This window comes from Drosophila montana, unplaced genomic scaffold (assembly GCF_035044405.1).
Source record: "Drosophila montana isolate Dmon_TW-CO22-7 unplaced genomic scaffold, ASM3504440v1 contig_787_1, whole genome shotgun sequence".
Classification (NCBI taxonomy): Eukaryota; Metazoa; Arthropoda; class Insecta; order Diptera; family Drosophilidae; genus Drosophila; species Drosophila montana.
The window spans coordinates 195,941-214,092 of record NW_026999082.1 but is presented as its reverse complement, the minus strand read 5'-3'; the positions used below and the strand labels follow the sequence as shown (position 1 = coordinate 214,092).

The following is an 18,152-nucleotide window of genomic DNA, read 5'->3' as shown; positions in this document are numbered from 1 at the left end:
GAGAGAGAAAGATAAATAATAAAAGAAATGGCAAACGATACAAAGAGACGAGCGATAAATCGATAAATCGATAATGCGATTGATGAAAGAAAAATGCAAAATCATCAAGAATATATACAGATATTCGATATATACATAAAGTACATCGGTTCAGTTCATATATATGCATACATATGCATAAATACATATATATATATATAGAATTATATACGGATATTATACAATGCGTAAGCGTGTGTGCGTGTGTGCAGTTTTTGGATATCGGGATAAATGTGGGAGAAACAGAGACAAAAGAGAAAAAGAGAGTAAAAGAGTAGAGTGATGTACATTTTGGATTAAGAGATTAAGAGAGAGAGAGAGAGACGAAGAGCGCAAATTGTAACAAACAGTGCAAGCGCGCGACGCAGAGAGAGAGAGAGAGAGAGGGAGAGAGGGAGAGAGCGAGAGAGAGAGAGTGCAGGGGTGTGCAAGGAAGTATGCGGGTGTGTGTGAAGTGCAGTGCAGTGTAGTGTATAACCAATTCGTTGAGCTGATTTTAAACAAATTCTCAAATTGTGTGTGGCATTTGGCTTGGTTGCAAAATGATCCTTTGCAATATTTATATATTTAGGCACATATATAGAGATAAGGGGGTGTAGAGTGGTTGTGCGGGGGTAACGGGGTAACGGGGTGCCGGATCATACAGCTGGATGTACTTACCACCTTTGGTATCCTCGCTGTCGATGGGCTGTTTCAGTGCCGTTATATCCCGAAACGTCAATAGGAATAGCACAACCAAATCCCTTTCGTTGCGTATGGGCGCCACCTGAAGCAGCAGCCATAGCGGCGTTTCTGAGAGAGAGAGAGAGAGAGAGAGAGAGAAGAGAGAGAAGAGAGAGAGGAGAGAGAGGAGAGAGAGGAGAGAGGAGAGAGAAGGAAGTTATTAGTGAGTGTAAAAATATTCGGCTTAATAACCATCAGATAAACTTTTCCCTTGGAAGCATTTCCAATATATTCGTGTTCAGAAAAGTCCTGAGTGAGCGCATATTTCGAGCGCTATCCAGCACTATTAAGTATATAAATAGACCAGAAAACGAGAAAGTAAGGATATCTCCAGCACGCCAAAGATCTTATACCCTTGTTATTTATCTTAAAGCTGCAGACGTTTTACGAAGAATGAAGCTCGTAATATTTGATGAAAATATCTTTGAAAACAGAATATTTTGCCATACAGAAACTAACTTATCGATCGATTCTTCCTATAGTGCTTTATAATAAAGTATCTTATGAATACTGAGTTGGGTCTAGATATAGTGTTAACCAAAAAAGTTGTACATACAAGAACCTAATTTTCGTCCGCGCGTTCCTATGCCAGTTATATGATATACTATCGGGTATACCTTGCCTTGGCCTTGGCCGTGGTACGTATAAAATAAATGCTCTCAAAGATCTTTGAAAATGAGTTTAAAACCGTTCGGACGGTAAGCCAATTTACCACTGTTCCCAAATTTCCCAAAAACTAAAAACAAGAAGAATGTTGTCAGATTTAGATTCCAAATTGATCTAGAGGCCAAGCCAAAGAGATTTGATCAAGTTATGGAGGTGGGATGAACTATGACCTATGTCTATATAGGATATTTGAAATGCGAACAACAAACGTCACAGAAAACGCTGCTTGAAACTTTGCTTAAAACTATTTTTGATGTTAAATAAAATGCCTTAGTTTGCTCGCAATGCATAAATCCTATTCAATACACGAATGCGTATCGCCAAACTATCCTCCTCGATTTGCATTGAATGCAATTAATGAACGGACTGAATACAAAGGCACGTAAATAAACAGATGCTTGTGCAAAAGTTTTGCAAACTTTGAACAATTGTTGCAATTGTTGCAATTGTTACAATATTTGCTTAATGTTATTTATTGACAGTTTTTCGAAAATTGCGAATTAATGTGAAATTTTGAGCAATTATTTAGGGCAAGTGCTGCAATGCACAGAACGATAATCGAATTGCAGTCGAGCTGCTCAAATGCATTGAGGTCACAATGGACGCACAGGGACGGAGAGGAAGGGAGCGAAAGTGGGAAAGGGGCAGGGCCAGGGCCAGGGGCAGGGCCAGGGGCAGGGACAGGTGAAGAGGCACGAGCGTGCTCAGTTTGGCATTGCAATTACGGATATTACGCGCGCGAGGCTCAAAGAATTGTTAAAACGAGGCCCGATTGCAAAGTGTGTGAGGCTAAATCAATGTGTGTGTGTGTGTGTGTGTGTTAGTATGCATGCGTGTGCGTGCGTGTGTCTGTGTGTCCAATCAACAATAATTGCAATTGAATTTGCATTTGCAGCGCTGACCCACGCGGCGTATGCGCAATTGTTCTGCTGTTATTGTGTTGATAGAGCTCAGCGAGGGGCGATTGAGGGGGGGGGGGGGGGCTGCGGCGGCACGTGCCTGTTATGTGGGCGGCATATTAATAGCATAATTATTGGCTAATTTTATGCACAGTTTGCTGTTAACATTTCCGCTGCCACTTCCGTTTCCGTTTCCGTTCGCCTTTTGGCCTCACATTAAATGAAAGCTTAAAGAGCATCAAATAGAATCTATATCTATGTTTCTATGTATGTATATGTATAATTTTTTATTCGACAGCAATCGGCCAAACAAGACAACCATAAACTTATCCACGGCGCCCCAGAGACACCTGTCAGCCAATTCAATTTGTTCGCATATCGAATTGCCGCCACATAGCAGCGCGCCTCCTTTTGTGGCAACTTTTCAAAGTGCTACGTGCCACACACATATTTCACGATTATGCCAGCAAAGGTTAGAGGGAGCGAAAAAAAATATATATATATATAATATAATATATAAAATGTAGTAAACGAGGGAGCAAGGAATAGCTAATGGCAATGAAAAACTGAGCCAGAAAGAAGTGCGAAAAACCGAAGTTTATACTCGCTTGGCGTGAAATAATAGCTTCTCTTTCGATCGGTTGGCATATTATATATGTATATAGTATATAGTTTGTATAGGCACAAAGCATAATATATGTATATCGTATAGCAATGCGATATGATGCGGTTAAGATAACTTGAGAAAGTCAAACAAGAGCTTAACCTTAGCCCAAACCTTAATCTCAACCTTAACTTCAACCTCAAACTTAACCTTTATCTTAACCCTAACTGCCATAGGTATTATGGCAGCCATATCATATAATGCTATATATAGCTATATCAACTTAAGCTATCAACTATATATATATATATATCTACTTTATGGGCTCAAAGCCATCTCTGTATGCGTCACACATTATCTGACAAACTTATAATACCCTCCTACAAGGGCATAACAAAAGCTAGGCCAAAAGTGTGACTCAGCTTTGATGGAGCACTTTTCTTTTCGATGGCTCGCTCTAATATTTAACAAATAGGCGACTTTTATTTTGATATGTTTCTTCGCAATAATCATGATAATGTTTGATAATCAACCCATCATTTTATGCACGCTCCCTCAATGCATTACTTTAATGCATTCAATTAAATTTTCAATTTTCCACAAATTTTCCATCGCATACAGTTTGCGGCGTACGGAAACTATTAAATATTAACTTTTAGACAAGCCCACAAATATGTTTGCCATCAAATATTAATTGGAATTACACGAAACTGAAATTAAAATTGATATATTCCGACTGCCATGGGCTTGCGTCGAACTTTAAATACCCTTGCAAGCAAGCAATATATTTATCAGCTGGGTATATTAGATAGTTTATGGATTGTTAAGTTATTTCTCAAATGTTGCAAAGGCTGCCATAGCTATTCAAAGTCTTTGCCTCTTTTCCATCTGAAAAACTGTCAAAAACAAATCCACGCTATAACGGGGGATTTTATTTTAAATCCACGCGCAAGCGTGGAAAATGGTTGGGATTCTTTTCAATGGCTGCCATATTAAAAGTCTACAAATATTAACAATTGCTTGGATAGTTTTCCCTCTCTACATCTGTAACTGTAATACGATTCCATGCTAAGGTAAGGTTTCTTCCATTCCATGCGCAATCCACGAAAATTGGCGTAAAATGTTTGTATAAAGCGATTGGTTTCGAGCTAATTTTCGAAGAGCTAGAAATAAGTTTGCGTAAAAAAGTTATTCAAAAAAATGAGAAAGTTAATTAATATCTCCAAGCTAATTTTAAAGTTCTTTAGGTGCTTGGAAGATAAGCTGAAATTCTCACTGTAATTATTTTATTTGACGTTAAGACTGGGTTTCAGGAAATTCCACCCGCATGTGTGGAAATATCGCGAAATACATTTTCTCTCTCATTTTCAAAGATCTTTGTTCAAATTCATTTGAGAAGTGTTTCACAACTTTCGGAAAATTTAGAGTTCAAATTCATTTCCAATGCTCTTTATGAAAACTCATTGAAGAAATGTTTCACACTTATCGTAGAATCCAAGCTTCCTCGTCCGATCGGCCTCAAACTTATCATGAAACTTAGCACGGGCAAGGCCGGGTAATTTCCGATAGAGTTACACATAATTTGAGATAACATATAACAGCGTATATAACTTAAAGGGAGATAATTTTTTGCTTTCCAGCTGCCCTCAAAAGTAGGCTGCAAATGTAAAAACATGTCCAAAGCCGTGTTTAATTTGCCTTTAAGAATAAGTTTACTTTGACTGGAAACTATTTGGCTTGAAGGCATTCGTTTTTCCTGTCCTTCTTTGAATTACTCCATTAATTTGTTTCTGTGTAGCTTTTTTTTTGAAGCGTGCATCAATTTGATTAGCCGTAGCATATTAGTTAATCGAAGCTCGAGACTCTTTTGATTTGGTCGCTTGCATAATGCATAACAATCGATTGGTGTGTTGATACATACGCACACACACACACACACACACACACACACGACACACGCACGCACGCGTACACCATATTGCAATTGATTTATGCATATTTTATGATGATGCCCTCCAGTTGCCAGTTCCTAACATTGCCAATAAATACAAACAGAAGGCGACTGTGCTGCGAGATGCTGCCAGGCCCGCTGCACAATAACTCTTCGATATATGTACATACATATATTTATGTATATACATTCGATATACGATAACTAGATGAGTGTTTTGGTTGTACCTTGGGTTTGTGCCTTGCCAAACTGCGAGAGGGCGCAGCCACATTGTATATCTGTAAATTGATACCCGAAGGCGTTAATCCATTATAATTGCGAGTTCAAATTGGGAAACGAGCGAGCTTCAACTAGCAACAGTTTCACATACATCAGCTGGCTTCTAGGTGTCTGGGGGAGTAAGCAGAGAGTGGTTTTAGGGGAAGAAGGGGGAGGGGGGAGTTAGGGTTTGGGGTTTGGTGAGGTGGTCTGCTTGATTGATGGGCGCCACTCAAAAATTGTTGCGCCACTTCAACTTGTTTGCATTAAAGAGCTGGCACGGAGAAAAAAAAAAAACAGCAGCTGCCAGAAAAACAGACGGAGCCAGCATATAAAAAAGCGGGTAACGAATATAAAGTAGCGAGTGGCAAGTGGCGAGTGGCAAGCGGCGAGTTGAGGGAGTTGCTGAAGTGTGAGTGGGATTAGAGTGGCATGAAATATATGAATATATATACATATATGTGTATCTGTGTGTGCGTGTGTATATGACTGTCTATGTGTGTATGTGTATGTGTGAAGGAGCGAGTGGCGAGTGGCAAGTGACGATTAGCGAGTCGAGGATGTTGTTGAATTGTGAGTGGGATAGGAGTGGCATAAAATATGTGAATATATAAACATATATCTGTACCTATATGTGTGTGTGTGTGACCGTGTATATATCTGTCTATATGTATGTGTGTGTAAAGGGGCGAGTAACATGTAACGAGTGGCGAGTGGCGAGACGAGGAAGATTTTGAAGTGAGAGTGGGATTAGAGTGGCATGAAATATATGAATATATGTGTGTTTCTGTGTGTGTTTGTGTGTGTGTGAATCTGTCTATATGAATGTGTGTGGAAAGGGGCGAGTAACGAGTAACGAGTGGCAAGTGGCGAGTAGCGAGCCGAGGGACTTTTCGAAATGTCAGTGAGATCAGAGTGGCATGAAATATATGAGTATATATATATACACATATATGTGTATATGTTTGTGTTTGTGTCCGTCTATGTATATGTGTGCGTGTGAAGGGGCGACCGCACACAAAGTGCAACAATTTATTATGGAGTAAGGGACGCAACATAAATCTAAATCGTCCTTCAACCCTTCCCCAACAACGGGTTTGTTTTTTGAGTAGGGCAATAATGTATATATTTCAGGGCACGTGTCTACACCTTGATACCGCGGCTAATTAAACATAGTCAAGCTTACGTTTTGGCTTAAATAGCTTAAATAGAGGTAATTATTTAATTAGCCAGTTATAGCTGCAGCTACACAGAGGGGAAAGGAGAGAGAGAGAGAGAGAGAGAGAGAGATAAATGCGCATACACTCAGAGAAAAAATCAATTTCCTTGGTTTAAGTATTAATTTTCGAATGTCGACATTTCTTAATACAAGAACAGGACTGCAAACCAAAAAAAAAAAGAACGAAAAAGTAAGGATAACTTCGAAGACTTTAGACTTGTAGACATTTGCAGATGTTGTGAGAAGACAGAAGCTCTCAAATGCTGAGTTTGATGAAAATATCTACGAAAACAGAATATTTTGCCATTCATATAACCCATTTATCGACCGATTCTTCCTATAGTGCTATATAGTTGTGTTATCTTGATATGATTTGGCCAATATGTAAGCAGCCTAGTTTAAAGACGGACAGATGAGTAGGGGGACAAGTCTATATCAACTAGGCTGTTGCTGCCGATATAGAATATACATACATATATGCTTTATGAGGACGGAGATCTCGGCTTCTATGCGTTACACATTTGAGGACAATATGATAATGCCCTGTAAAATGCATTAAACCAGGCCTAGGTTGAAACCTTGGTTTGTCATAATTTGCAGGGTTCGGTTCATGTTTAAAATTAAATGGAATTTCAGCCTTGTTCAAAACGCAAATACATCAATTACTTTGGGAAATTCGTAACGAGCTCAAGTCAAGTTTGCAAATACTTGTATTATATATCCAGTACTTGATATAAATTGTTTTCTCTGATTTTACGCGAAACATTGAGCGACACAATATTGAAATCAGAAATGATTTCCAACAAGTGCGATTGTGATATCAATGTCAATAAGTTTTTTCTCTGAATGTATGCTCTATTGGGGAATCGCAGCAATAGTTGTTATTTGATATATACTCACTGTTCTTTTTGTAGAGCAATATTTCGAATTGATCCTGCTGCTGATTCTCCAGCGTATACTCCAGCCGTCCCACCGTCTCCTTGTCTGTCAGCTCGCCGTACATGAAGCCGCATCTGTTGTGTTGTTTGGGGAATACACAAGAGCAGAATATCGCACATATACGAGGTATTATTCTTGATTAGCTTTAGACTGCAGGCAGCAGTACATACAGAACGCACACAGAGTTAATTATTATGACTAATTATAATTAATGTGACTAATATAATTAGAACATGCTGAGTACGTGAAATTTGAGGTAGCGCAAGTCGCAGACGCCGCAGCAGACATCTTACCTGAAAGCTGGCTAGGGACTGGGTCACAATTCTGAGAGGTCTTTGCTTTCTTTCATAATTGAATAATTCCAATTTGTGCCCAAAAGTGGTTCTACTTCTTAATAAGCCTAAAGTCTAGAGTGTCAGCCACAGCTCTAAAATAATGCAGCTTGAAAGTGGTTTCAGCAATATAACTCAGATATATGTACTTGTAGGTGTCTGTAGACATCGAGAGCTATTGTTTCAGTCTAATTAATTTAAATAATATATATATATATATGTGTATATATATATAGGTGCAGTGCACTAAATAATTGACTATACCCTGAACCCGTTGAAAATGGGTAAAGAGGATATAATGTATTTGTGCAAATGTATGTAACAGGCAGAAGGAAGCATCTCCGACCCCATTAAGTATATTTATTCTTGATCAGCATCAATAGCCGAGTCGATTTAGCCATGTCCGTATGAACGCAAGGATCTCAGAACCTATAAGAGCTAGCTGTAGGTCCTCCTAGTCCCCGCGCAAATCGAGTTTGTTTCCGATATTCGATAACTTGCCCCGTTTCCAAGTAATCGATAAAAATCGATATCGAAATACTGTTTTTTGAGCAATTTCGGCAAATAATATGAGCTAGACTCACCAAACTTGACATGTAGCCTCAAGAATAGTATATATGAATATATCAAGTATCTTTCATTATATACCTTTCGCCTGTCGGTTCAGGGTATCCCCTAGTCGGGAGCTCCCGACTAGAACGTTTTACTTGTTTTATATTCATTTGTTTCTTACACTCGAAATGATTGTTCTAGGGAAATATTTGAGATACAATAGACAGATTAGATAGATGAATGGGTTCCTAGAATTATAAATCCAACTCAATTGAGTTAAGAGGAAATTATTTGCTGAATGGAATTAAGGCTTTTTCTGGGAACTAAAAGGGATTAGCATATCATGTTCATTTCGCAGGAATTGTTGCGGTAAAATGTACTCCTAGCTGCTATTTCTTCTCTTTCATTCAATTTGTTTTCTATGGAACCGAAAAACGGATGCGCAAATTGTATTTAAGTAAGTTTCCATTTGCCAAAAAATTGAGTTTGGCACAACATGTTGTTGCTGCAAATATTTGGTTAGCTAAAAAATGAACTATAGCTAAAATTGCAAACATACCCGATATAAATTGAAAATATAAGATGTTTTGTGTGAGGGAATACGCGATATACTCTATTTGATTGAGCTACAGCGAGAAACTAATTCATATTTCCAATCTATTTTTGCTTTGTTTGGATATTGTAGAGCACAATGGAGGGGAGGGGGCTTCCACAATTGTTTTATTTAAATTGCCTGAAATCTGTTCTTTCTTTATTGACTTGCAGCTTTAAGTTGAGAATTTGAGAATTTGAGTTATGCGGAAATATATAAGACTTCAGCTTTTCCTCTTTGAATTAGAAATCAATTCCCAGAAATCGCTGCGCCGTTTTTGATTTGAGTTGGCTTGAGATAATAAATACGAGATTCCCAGAAATCTCGCTCTTTTATCTAAGAATTGCTTTCCGTTTGAAAGAGATATATGTATATATTCATTGGTGACACTCCTGTGCTGTCAGGTCAGGTAATATGCTAAATTTGCCTGCCTCTGGCCACGGTGGCGGCCATTTATTTTGGCCAAGTTGACACCGAATGGCCGTCGAGCACGAGCGATGATGGAAATTACCATATCGTGTGGCACATCTTCTAGCTGATGGCTACTACGGGCTGGCGGCCCTCTGCTGCCGCTGATGCTATCACATGCGCGGGCAAAAATACTGAAAAATAACTTGAAAACGAAGTGGAAGAGGAACGCGAGAAATAGCAAGTGCAATGAAAAATAGAAAACCGTTGCCAAGGCAGCGCACGTGCTGAGCTATAAGCAAAAAAAAAAAGAGTGGTGAAAAAAGTGTTGCATGCTTTTAGGGCGCGCGCAAAAATATGCAAAAATGGCCAAGCGCTCAGCGTGCGAGCGAGCAACTAAATGACATAGTGAAGGAGCGAGCGAGAGGGCGAGGCGAGGCGAGGCGAGGTGAGCGAGTGACTGCAGCTTAGTGTGAGAGACACGGTCGTTGGGTGAGGGGGAGGGAGGGGCGACAGGGGCAGAGTGCGCAAATCGCAATGACGTCAGCAGTCAGCAATGGGTGAAGGCGAATTCGAATGCGAGTGCAGAAGGAGACACAATAAAAACTGTTAATTTGTATTTGGCGCTGCCGCTGCCGCCGTCGCTGTTGCCGTCGCTGTTGCCGTCGCTGTTGTTGTTGTTTCTGTTGCTGCTGTCATTGCATTTAGACGAATGCTGTTTATGTGCATGCATTTGTTAGTGTGTGTGTGTGTGTGTTTATGTGTGCCCTTGTATTTATTTATGCCATGACAAAGGTTCAACAAACTGCGACGGCGGCGGCGACGCTGGCGTCTGTTAAGTCGCCCAGCGACGTCACGAATAAAAAAGCAAAGCGACTCATTTCCTCTTCGCCGGCCATTTTGTGCAATGAACTGTTTTACTGCAGTAGATATCAATGCACGTGCGTGTGAGTGTGTGTGTAAGGGAGACAGGCACAGAATTGGGTTAGAAGGCAGGCAACACAAAGGCCCGAACAGGTTAAAGGGAAGCGTTGGCTAAGGTCCCACTTAATAAACTCTAAACTAACAGCAGAGCAGTCGGCAGAGGAGTGAGTGCGCTGTGGCGGGGAAGGGGCGACAGGGTTTGAGTTAAAAGGCGCCGCAAACTGGCAAATTGAAAGAAAGTGCGCGCAGTTAAGCAAACAGCAATAAACAAACAAACAAACAAACAGAAAGAGATAGAGACAGAGACTGCAAGAGAGAGAGAGAGAGAGGGGGCAACAAATAAAAGGATTTTCTTTTTTGGTCAACCTTTTGCTTGGATTCTCTTTTAGCGCGCGGTCACACACAGACACACACACACACACACACACACACAGTAGCAAAGTAGGTCAAAGCGCAACAATAAATAACTTACAAACACACACACACAGATACACTCTAGAGTAACAGAGCAAAAGATGAAGGGCGAGAGGGAGAGGGGAAGATAGCGCAGTCAGCTAAACGCCTAGATTGGCATTACAAAAGTTTGGCTTGTCCGAGCAAAAAAAAAAAAGAAAGAAACCAGCCAGAAACGGGGCGGGGATGTGGTGGGTCGCTGGGGACATGGCACAGGGATTGCTTGCCTGGCACTGCATACGCTTCCATTTTTTTGTTGGCTTGCTTTTTTTGGTTTTTTTTTTTGGCTAGGCCAACCGCTGTGGCAATTTTCGCTTACAAATTATAAAGAATTCGCTGGAGAATTATACATTGTGCGCAACTTTACAGTTTTGCAGGCACTTGGGTCATGCAACAGTCGCCCGCCGACCCCCTGTTTCACTCATTTTTCCAAGCTAATTTGCCAGCTGATATGCAACAAAGAAAAAGATATAAAGTAAATGTATCGAAAAATCGCCTGCGTCACAATTTCGGCTTTGGGCTTTGCTACCTATACAAACAATTTGTGTGTTCATTACACAAAAGTTTGCTCAAAGCCAGTAAAGGTACATTAAAGTCAGCCGCATTTTCTTTGCGTCCTCTTTATGCCCCGAACCCATTGAATCGGGCTATAAAGGGTATAGCTGGCTTTTGTCAAATCCTTGTAACAGGCAGAAGGAGGCATTTGTGACTACGTAAAGTAAATATTTTCTTGCTCGGCATTAAACGACGATATTTTTCTGGTTCTATAAGAACTAGAGACTATTTGAACGAAAATCTAGATAAAATTGTAAATGATCGATAGCTCGTTTCCATAAAATCGATAAATATCGATATCATATTCCTATTCTTTGAGCATATATCGAAGCTTGTACAAGCTAGAGACGCCAAATTATGTAGGCATAATTTTTTTTCGATATCTTTAATTAAAGCACTAATTTAATTTAGGCGCAACCTCGGGCATTGGGATATGCACCCCTTAGATGACATTTAATGGTCCTGAGAACTTCATAAATATCGAACCTAAATTGCAGAGTTGAATTGAAGAATGCATTTCCCAAAAAGTAGGGCTAGATAAAGTGCATACATAGAAGGAAGCTAGGTGCAGGGTATCGTCCAGTCGGGCATTCTATTTTCGTTTTTTTTAATTGTGCCGCATTCTCGCATGCAGCAACCAGTGAATATCGCCCGGCGGAAGAGCACAGTTAGCCGGAACTGCGGTGTTTTGGCCTTTAATGTCTACTTAATGCCCTGATAAATGGACTCGGAGGCTACAAACTGGCCGTGAACCGGCTGTCTGCTGACTTTTGACTGAAATCTGTACGCTTTCATAGTGCGCTGTCACTGTCAATCCGCTTACTTGTCAGCCATAAAATGAGCACAAGTGTGTTTATAGTTGCAGCAGAAGGACATTTTTAGAGCCAGTGTTAAGTAAGTGCGCAAAGGGTAGAGCTTAAGAGCTTCGAATCAATTAAAACAGTTCTTTTCTTGTAACAAATTACAAAAGGAAAACACAGTCGGAACTATTTACAGTACTAAAGGAATCTAGGCAAATTTACAATATCAGGAATCAGTGTTTGAAAATGGGGCAGAAATAGTTGAAAAGTGTTGGAAAAGAGCTTGGAGAAACAAAAGATCAGCTGAAAAAAGATTCTAGATTATAACTACTAAGCGAAAATGTTGTAGATAAATCTAAGTTTGGCATAGATAAAACTATTATATATTTAAATGCTGCGAATGCAAAATGAATCTAATGGACTAAAAAATTAGACATGCCATATAAAAACCAAGCAAAAAGTCGATATTAACGAAAGCTATATAGCTATATATCTAATGGGTTGCAATTGATAGTAAGAGCATAATCTCAGATGAGAAACACTCTGATTTGCTGTGAATATGAGAAAGAGACAGATGAATAGATAAATAGATAGACAGAGAGAAGGATAGAGAGAGAGAGAGAGAGAGAGCGCGCGCGTTGGGCAGCTGTTGAGCGCGAGAAGTGCGTGGATTACAATACTTAGGCTAGGCAGATACATATATAGATATATGTATATATAGATAAATAACATTTAGCGAGAGAGCGCAACAGAGCGAGTGAATATAAATCGGCAATACGTACACATACCTGCACGACTTCTGCATGACCTCGGCTCGGTTGTAGCCGCTAATCTTGCAGAAGGACTCATTGCAGTAGACGATCGGAAAATCGACGATTTGTGCGTTGGCCAATAGAAACGAGCTGTCCGCTGTAAGAAAGCAAGAGAGAAAGGCAGAGAGTGAGCGAGATAGAGAGTTAGTGACATTGCGTGAAAGTTAATTAAATTACGAATGATTCGTTGGCATGATGAAGATTAATTATATTTATAACGAGAACTTATCTTTTATGTGGAGCGTAATACCTGAAAGACAAGTTTGCAGTAGAACTATATCAGTTATATTAAGCTATAGTTGGGGCATGATTTATGAATACACTGCCCAAGCCATAATAGTTAATAAGCAGAAATGTTTACTGTAGTTACCCTATATGATGTAGGGTGCAGACGGCCTTTTGGTAAATTCCACCCGCAACTGTGGAAAATTGGCGGAAAACGTTCGACACTCATTATTAAAATCCGTTTATGTGAGACGTGTCACACACTGCCCGTAAAAATCACGCCTCCTAAGTCAGGGATGGGAACCCCAATTGGTTGGGTTTTAATTTGCGGTTTCAAACTCACTTGCAAAGCTCTATACTATAAATGATTTCAGTCTACACCAAGTGATTTAAATGTGCGTCAAACCTTGATTAAAGCGTTTTATTTGTCCGAATCGCTGATTATAAAATAGTCGATACAAAGTTGGCTGGCAAATGAATGAAAGACTTGTGTCTCATATTAAATATATTTATTTATCTATATTTAAATACAAGTAAAGATTTAATTGAAGACTACGCCACTTTTCAACACTAGCCAGCATACTTAATTTCGATAATTATCGATAACTGTCGCTGGCACTGCTTTGCCTGTGTTGACATTGTGCCCACGCTTCAACGTGTCAGTCAGTCAGTCAGTCAGTCAGTCAGTCAGTCAGTCAGTCGGTCTGTTAGCTTGTCATTTGGTAAGTGAAGCAACGCGCATCTATCAAAATATTTGCGCGTAATTGGAACATTTCAAATGTTGTCATTCATAATAAAATGCCATTTGATAGTGCAGCCCGCCACACCCAACCCTCCCCTCCCAGTGTTCCATTCCGTCACTCGACTAATGGCGGTTGCTATTGGCCCTGTTCTTGGTGTTGTTGTTGCTGTTGTTGCCGTTGGCCAATTCGGGTGCAGGTAACGTGTTACAACGAACTGGGTACATGGAACATGTGTTCGTGAAAACCACGCGCTGGCATCGCATGGCTTCCGAAATGACATTGCCTGACTTCATGTTTGCCTTTTCCGAAGGGGACCTTCTGGTTACAGTTCTTATTGCAAGTAATTGTTGTGGCACACGCACACGCACACACACACACACACACACACTCACACGCACACTCTCCTTGCATTGTGCTCTTATGTTATGTGGAACTAGTTACTGGTTCCAAAGCTAAACATCGCTTTAATGTCGCAACTAGTTAAAGGTAGGTTTCAGTTGACGCTTGAATTAAACGCCAATTCATCAAAAATCCCAGCTTATTTTCAATGAATCTTTCTCTTAGTTCCAATAGCGCAACAGCTTAAAACTGTTTCGGTTCTAACTCTTGTGGTTCATGAACAAGATTTTTCTATTTGCATACGTGAACAAACTCTCTTAAACAACATCTGAATTGCATACAAATTTCAGGAAATAACGAAATCAAAAATCTATTGATTTGCTACTGAACTTAAAGTCCTTCATAATATTCAAAAGAACTAGTTAGCAGTTCCAAAACTTTTGAAATCTGGAAAATATATTTGTAATTGGTTCAATTCTGAACGGGTTTCGGCAAGAAGATACATTCAACAAGATTTTTTTTTCCGCAACACTTCGTTAAGCAAACGTGAGCTGCATTTAATGGTTCGGTGCCTAAGCATAACCCTGAACGGAACTGAAGAACTTGATTGGGGAACCTATTTGGTTGCCTTTACAAAGTTTACATCATGAACTATGCAAATATGTATAGCTGGAGCTAGTGTGCGTGTGTTTTGGGAACTGGTTCTTTGGAACCAGCGCGCGCCCAACGAAATGAGCTGCCAAATCGACAGCAGTAAAATGCAATATCTTTCGACATGCGACAGTTGAATATAAGTTGACGTTGAATATCTACTCTATTTTGACATACACTATACTTTTCGGGGGCGTGCAAGAGGGCGGGCGGTGCGGGGGACGGGGGGCAGGGGCAGCGATTTCAGGTGGGCGCCAGCAGGTGCCGCGTGCGGTGAGATGCATGCCAAGCGGGCACAAAAGCAGCACAGTAGCCCACATACAAATACATTCAAATATTTAGATGCACAATTCACGTGGCCGGCCAATGAATACCTATATGAGTGTGGCTGTGAGTGTGAGTGCGAATGTGAGTGCGGGTGTGAGAATGAGTGTGTGTAAAAAAATATGCACATGCAATCGCTGGCAGTCGGAAAATGGGCAAATGCATATTTATGCGATAGGCACATACACTCCGTCACACAATCACACCCAAACACACATACAGACACACACAAGAGCAACAACAACATTTGCTACTTTACAGTGTCAACAGTTGCTGCGCGGCCGGCGCCATCGCCAATGCCTCCGCTTGCCACGCCCACCTGCCCGCTTTAACATTGGCTCTGTTCGGATCCAAATCGTGGCCTGAATCTGGGTGTCTAGTCCAACTAGAGATGAGCGCGTGCCATAAAGCACAAGCACGACTTGACAGCAGCTCAGGTGAGCCAAGTAAATATTTTATATATATAATATTTATATTATTGAATGAGAAATTCCCTTTTGAAAGTCCAAATTTGTGCTCAATAAATAATGCATACAATTTAAATGTCAATTTAATCTGGAGTAACTTATAACTCTAAAAATATATTCCTTCAAAAAAAAAAATCATTTTAAAAAATCGAGTTAAGAGCATTTCGAAAGCATTTGAATATTTTGTGCATTCGAATGCAAATTTTGCCTACCCAAAAAGGTATATCGAATTTTATTTTTCGTACAGCGTGTCACGAGTTTAATTGCTAACTATCGAGCACGTGCCCATCACTAATCGTAACGCTTCGCATTCGAGCATGTTTGTTATTATAGCGGCACTCACTTAATCCTGTGGGTGTACTCGTGTATCAGGGTGTGTGTTTGTGTGTCTGTGTGTGTGTGTGTGTGTGTTTGATTTTGCCATTATGTCAACGTCACGACATTTTACTGTATCAACTGGCACTTGCAGAGTGGACAAGGGAACTGATATGGGCACGCAGGCAGCCAGGCAGGTAGGCTAGCAGAGGCGAGCAGGTAGACAGCCAGCTAGGTGGAATAGCTGCACTGTACAACACTACCACTACACTGCAGTACACTGCACAACACTTAATGGCATTCAAAGCTGTTGGCTGGCAAAGTTTTGCAATTTGTGTTTGGGTCATTTGACAGACGCGATTTATTTTTAAGCCCGATGTAGCCAGGCGCCACATCGTGCCAAGGGGGTAGCCGAAGGGGGAAGGGGGGGGGGGCGCCAAATGAGCCACAGTGCTTCATACATATCCAAATGGGTGGGCAATAGGTTGAGCCATAAGGTTGTTATGCATACAGATGACTGGCAGGTAAGCTCTAAATGGAGACAAACGCGTTATAGAAAGCCCCGACTAGTTCGATTCGCATTAGCCAGGGCGGCTCTGTTCACGGTTCGAACTAGTTCGCTGCCGTTGGCTATGGTTCATCAAGGTGGCAGACTGCTAAGGCTTAAGGTTCTAGTAGTTATGTTACATTTTTAAGCGGCAGCTATAGTTCCGATTTGCAGCCTTGATATAAACATGAATATACTCATCCTTCGAACTTCATATGCCTATGAAACTCTGGAAAATAATATTCCATGTATTTAAGTCTCAAATTCCATTTATAATTATTTTATGTCCAACAAATATCGTATGCATAGTAATATTTAAATTCATTCTAGAAAGCTGCGCGTGATTTAGACATTGAAAGTCGTGCAAAGGGATGGGAAGGGGAGGAGGAAATCATTTGGAGAGTTTAGAAATAATGAATTCTGTTTCAATGTGTTCCTTATAGACTTGGAATCTTAGAACTGGTCTAACTGGAAACAAAAAAAAAATTAAAAACAAATAACAATAATAAAATTGGAAGGGAAGGAAAGAAGTTGGAATTAGACACGGTTGAAGGACGTATGTAATTCCAACTAGGCGCACATGGTAGACATGGTTGAAGGGCTTTATAGAATGGGAAGAATGAAAGTAGTTGGAATTACATAAGACCGACACGTTAGACACGGTTGAAGGACTTATAGGGTGTGTATAGAATGGGAAGAATGGAAGTAGCTGGAAAAGGGGAAGCACAAAAGCAAGTATGCTAAATTTTGAATTGGGCGAAAAAAGAAGTGCTTAATAGAGAGTAGTTGGAGTCTCTTTATGATCTACTATATATATAAGTATATTAATCATGACTTTACTCTTTGCTCCTGTTGCACATTTGTGTGTTCACATGAATCAAGGGCTGCATAAATGTCAAAAATAAGCCACAGTCAAAGGTCAGACCGCAGTCAGTTGGTAATTAATGCGAATTTCAAAAAAAATGTACAAAATGGAGATAAATAAAGCTGCAAAACGCGAACAAAGAGCATTTTAATTATAATAAATTCAGCAACAATTTAACAACTAGGCACTGCAGGAGCAGGAGCTATGCACAGGATATGACAGGACTCGCACCGGGCCAGGCATCGAAACCATGTGAGAGCTCCAGTTGAAATGTCAGCCCTGCGACGTCGCGTATGATTGATGAGCTGCTCTGCTTACTCTAGTACTGTCACCCAACCCCCCCACACTATAAGCAGGATGTTGGACTGTCTGTGTCCATGTGCGTGGGCGTGGGCGTGAGCTGGGGCGGGGCAGGGCGGGGCGGGGCTGTTGATTGATTCGACTTTGGTTTTGGTTTGGATTTTGGTTTTTGTATTGGCTTTAGCTGGTCGTAAGTGGTGCGCCTCTGCCTCTAGCCACTCGGCAGCGGAAGCACAACAAAACTAGTCCATTAACTAAATACTATATAAATGCAGCACACACACACGTGGCACACACACACACACACACACACACACACACACACACGTGGCACTGAGTGCGGTTGCAAGTTGTTTGTTGTTGCATAAAACTTTCATTTCCGCATGGACGATGCGGCTGCTGCTGCTGCTCGCCAGGATTTGTGCCTGCCCGACTGCATGCGGCTAGGTGGAGGCGTGTCCCTCCTCTTTCCACTGCCCCGCCACCATCCCCTCCCCCTCACCCCTACACCGGCACAGCAGCTGCTGCTGCCTGTTGAAGCCATTTTGTGTCATTATTTTCTGTGGTTTTGCATTTTCCATCTTGTCGTCGTTTGCCTTTTGTTTCGTGCTTGCCACACCCACACACATTCACACACTCACACATTCACA

General features: G+C 40.7%; 1 protein-coding gene across 9 annotated transcripts in view; it reads right to left on the bottom strand.

Moving 5' to 3' along the window:
* eag (ether a go-go) overlaps positions 1–18,152 on the bottom strand; it is a 59,925-nt gene that overhangs the window by 16,490 nt on the left and 25,283 nt on the right. For 8 of the 9 annotated variants that reach the window (XM_064699025.1, XM_064699023.1, XM_064699026.1 and 5 more), the window contains exons 2-4: positions 12,697–12,823; positions 7,260–7,372; positions 700–831 (exon numbers count right to left, since the gene is read on the bottom strand). In XM_064699025.1, the coding sequence (XP_064555095.1) occupies positions 700–831; positions 7,260–7,372; positions 12,697–12,823 (372 nt within the window). The remainder of the gene's footprint in view (positions 1–699; positions 832–7,259; positions 7,373–12,696; positions 12,824–18,152) is intronic. The other variant, XM_064699031.1, reaches the window with a different exon arrangement.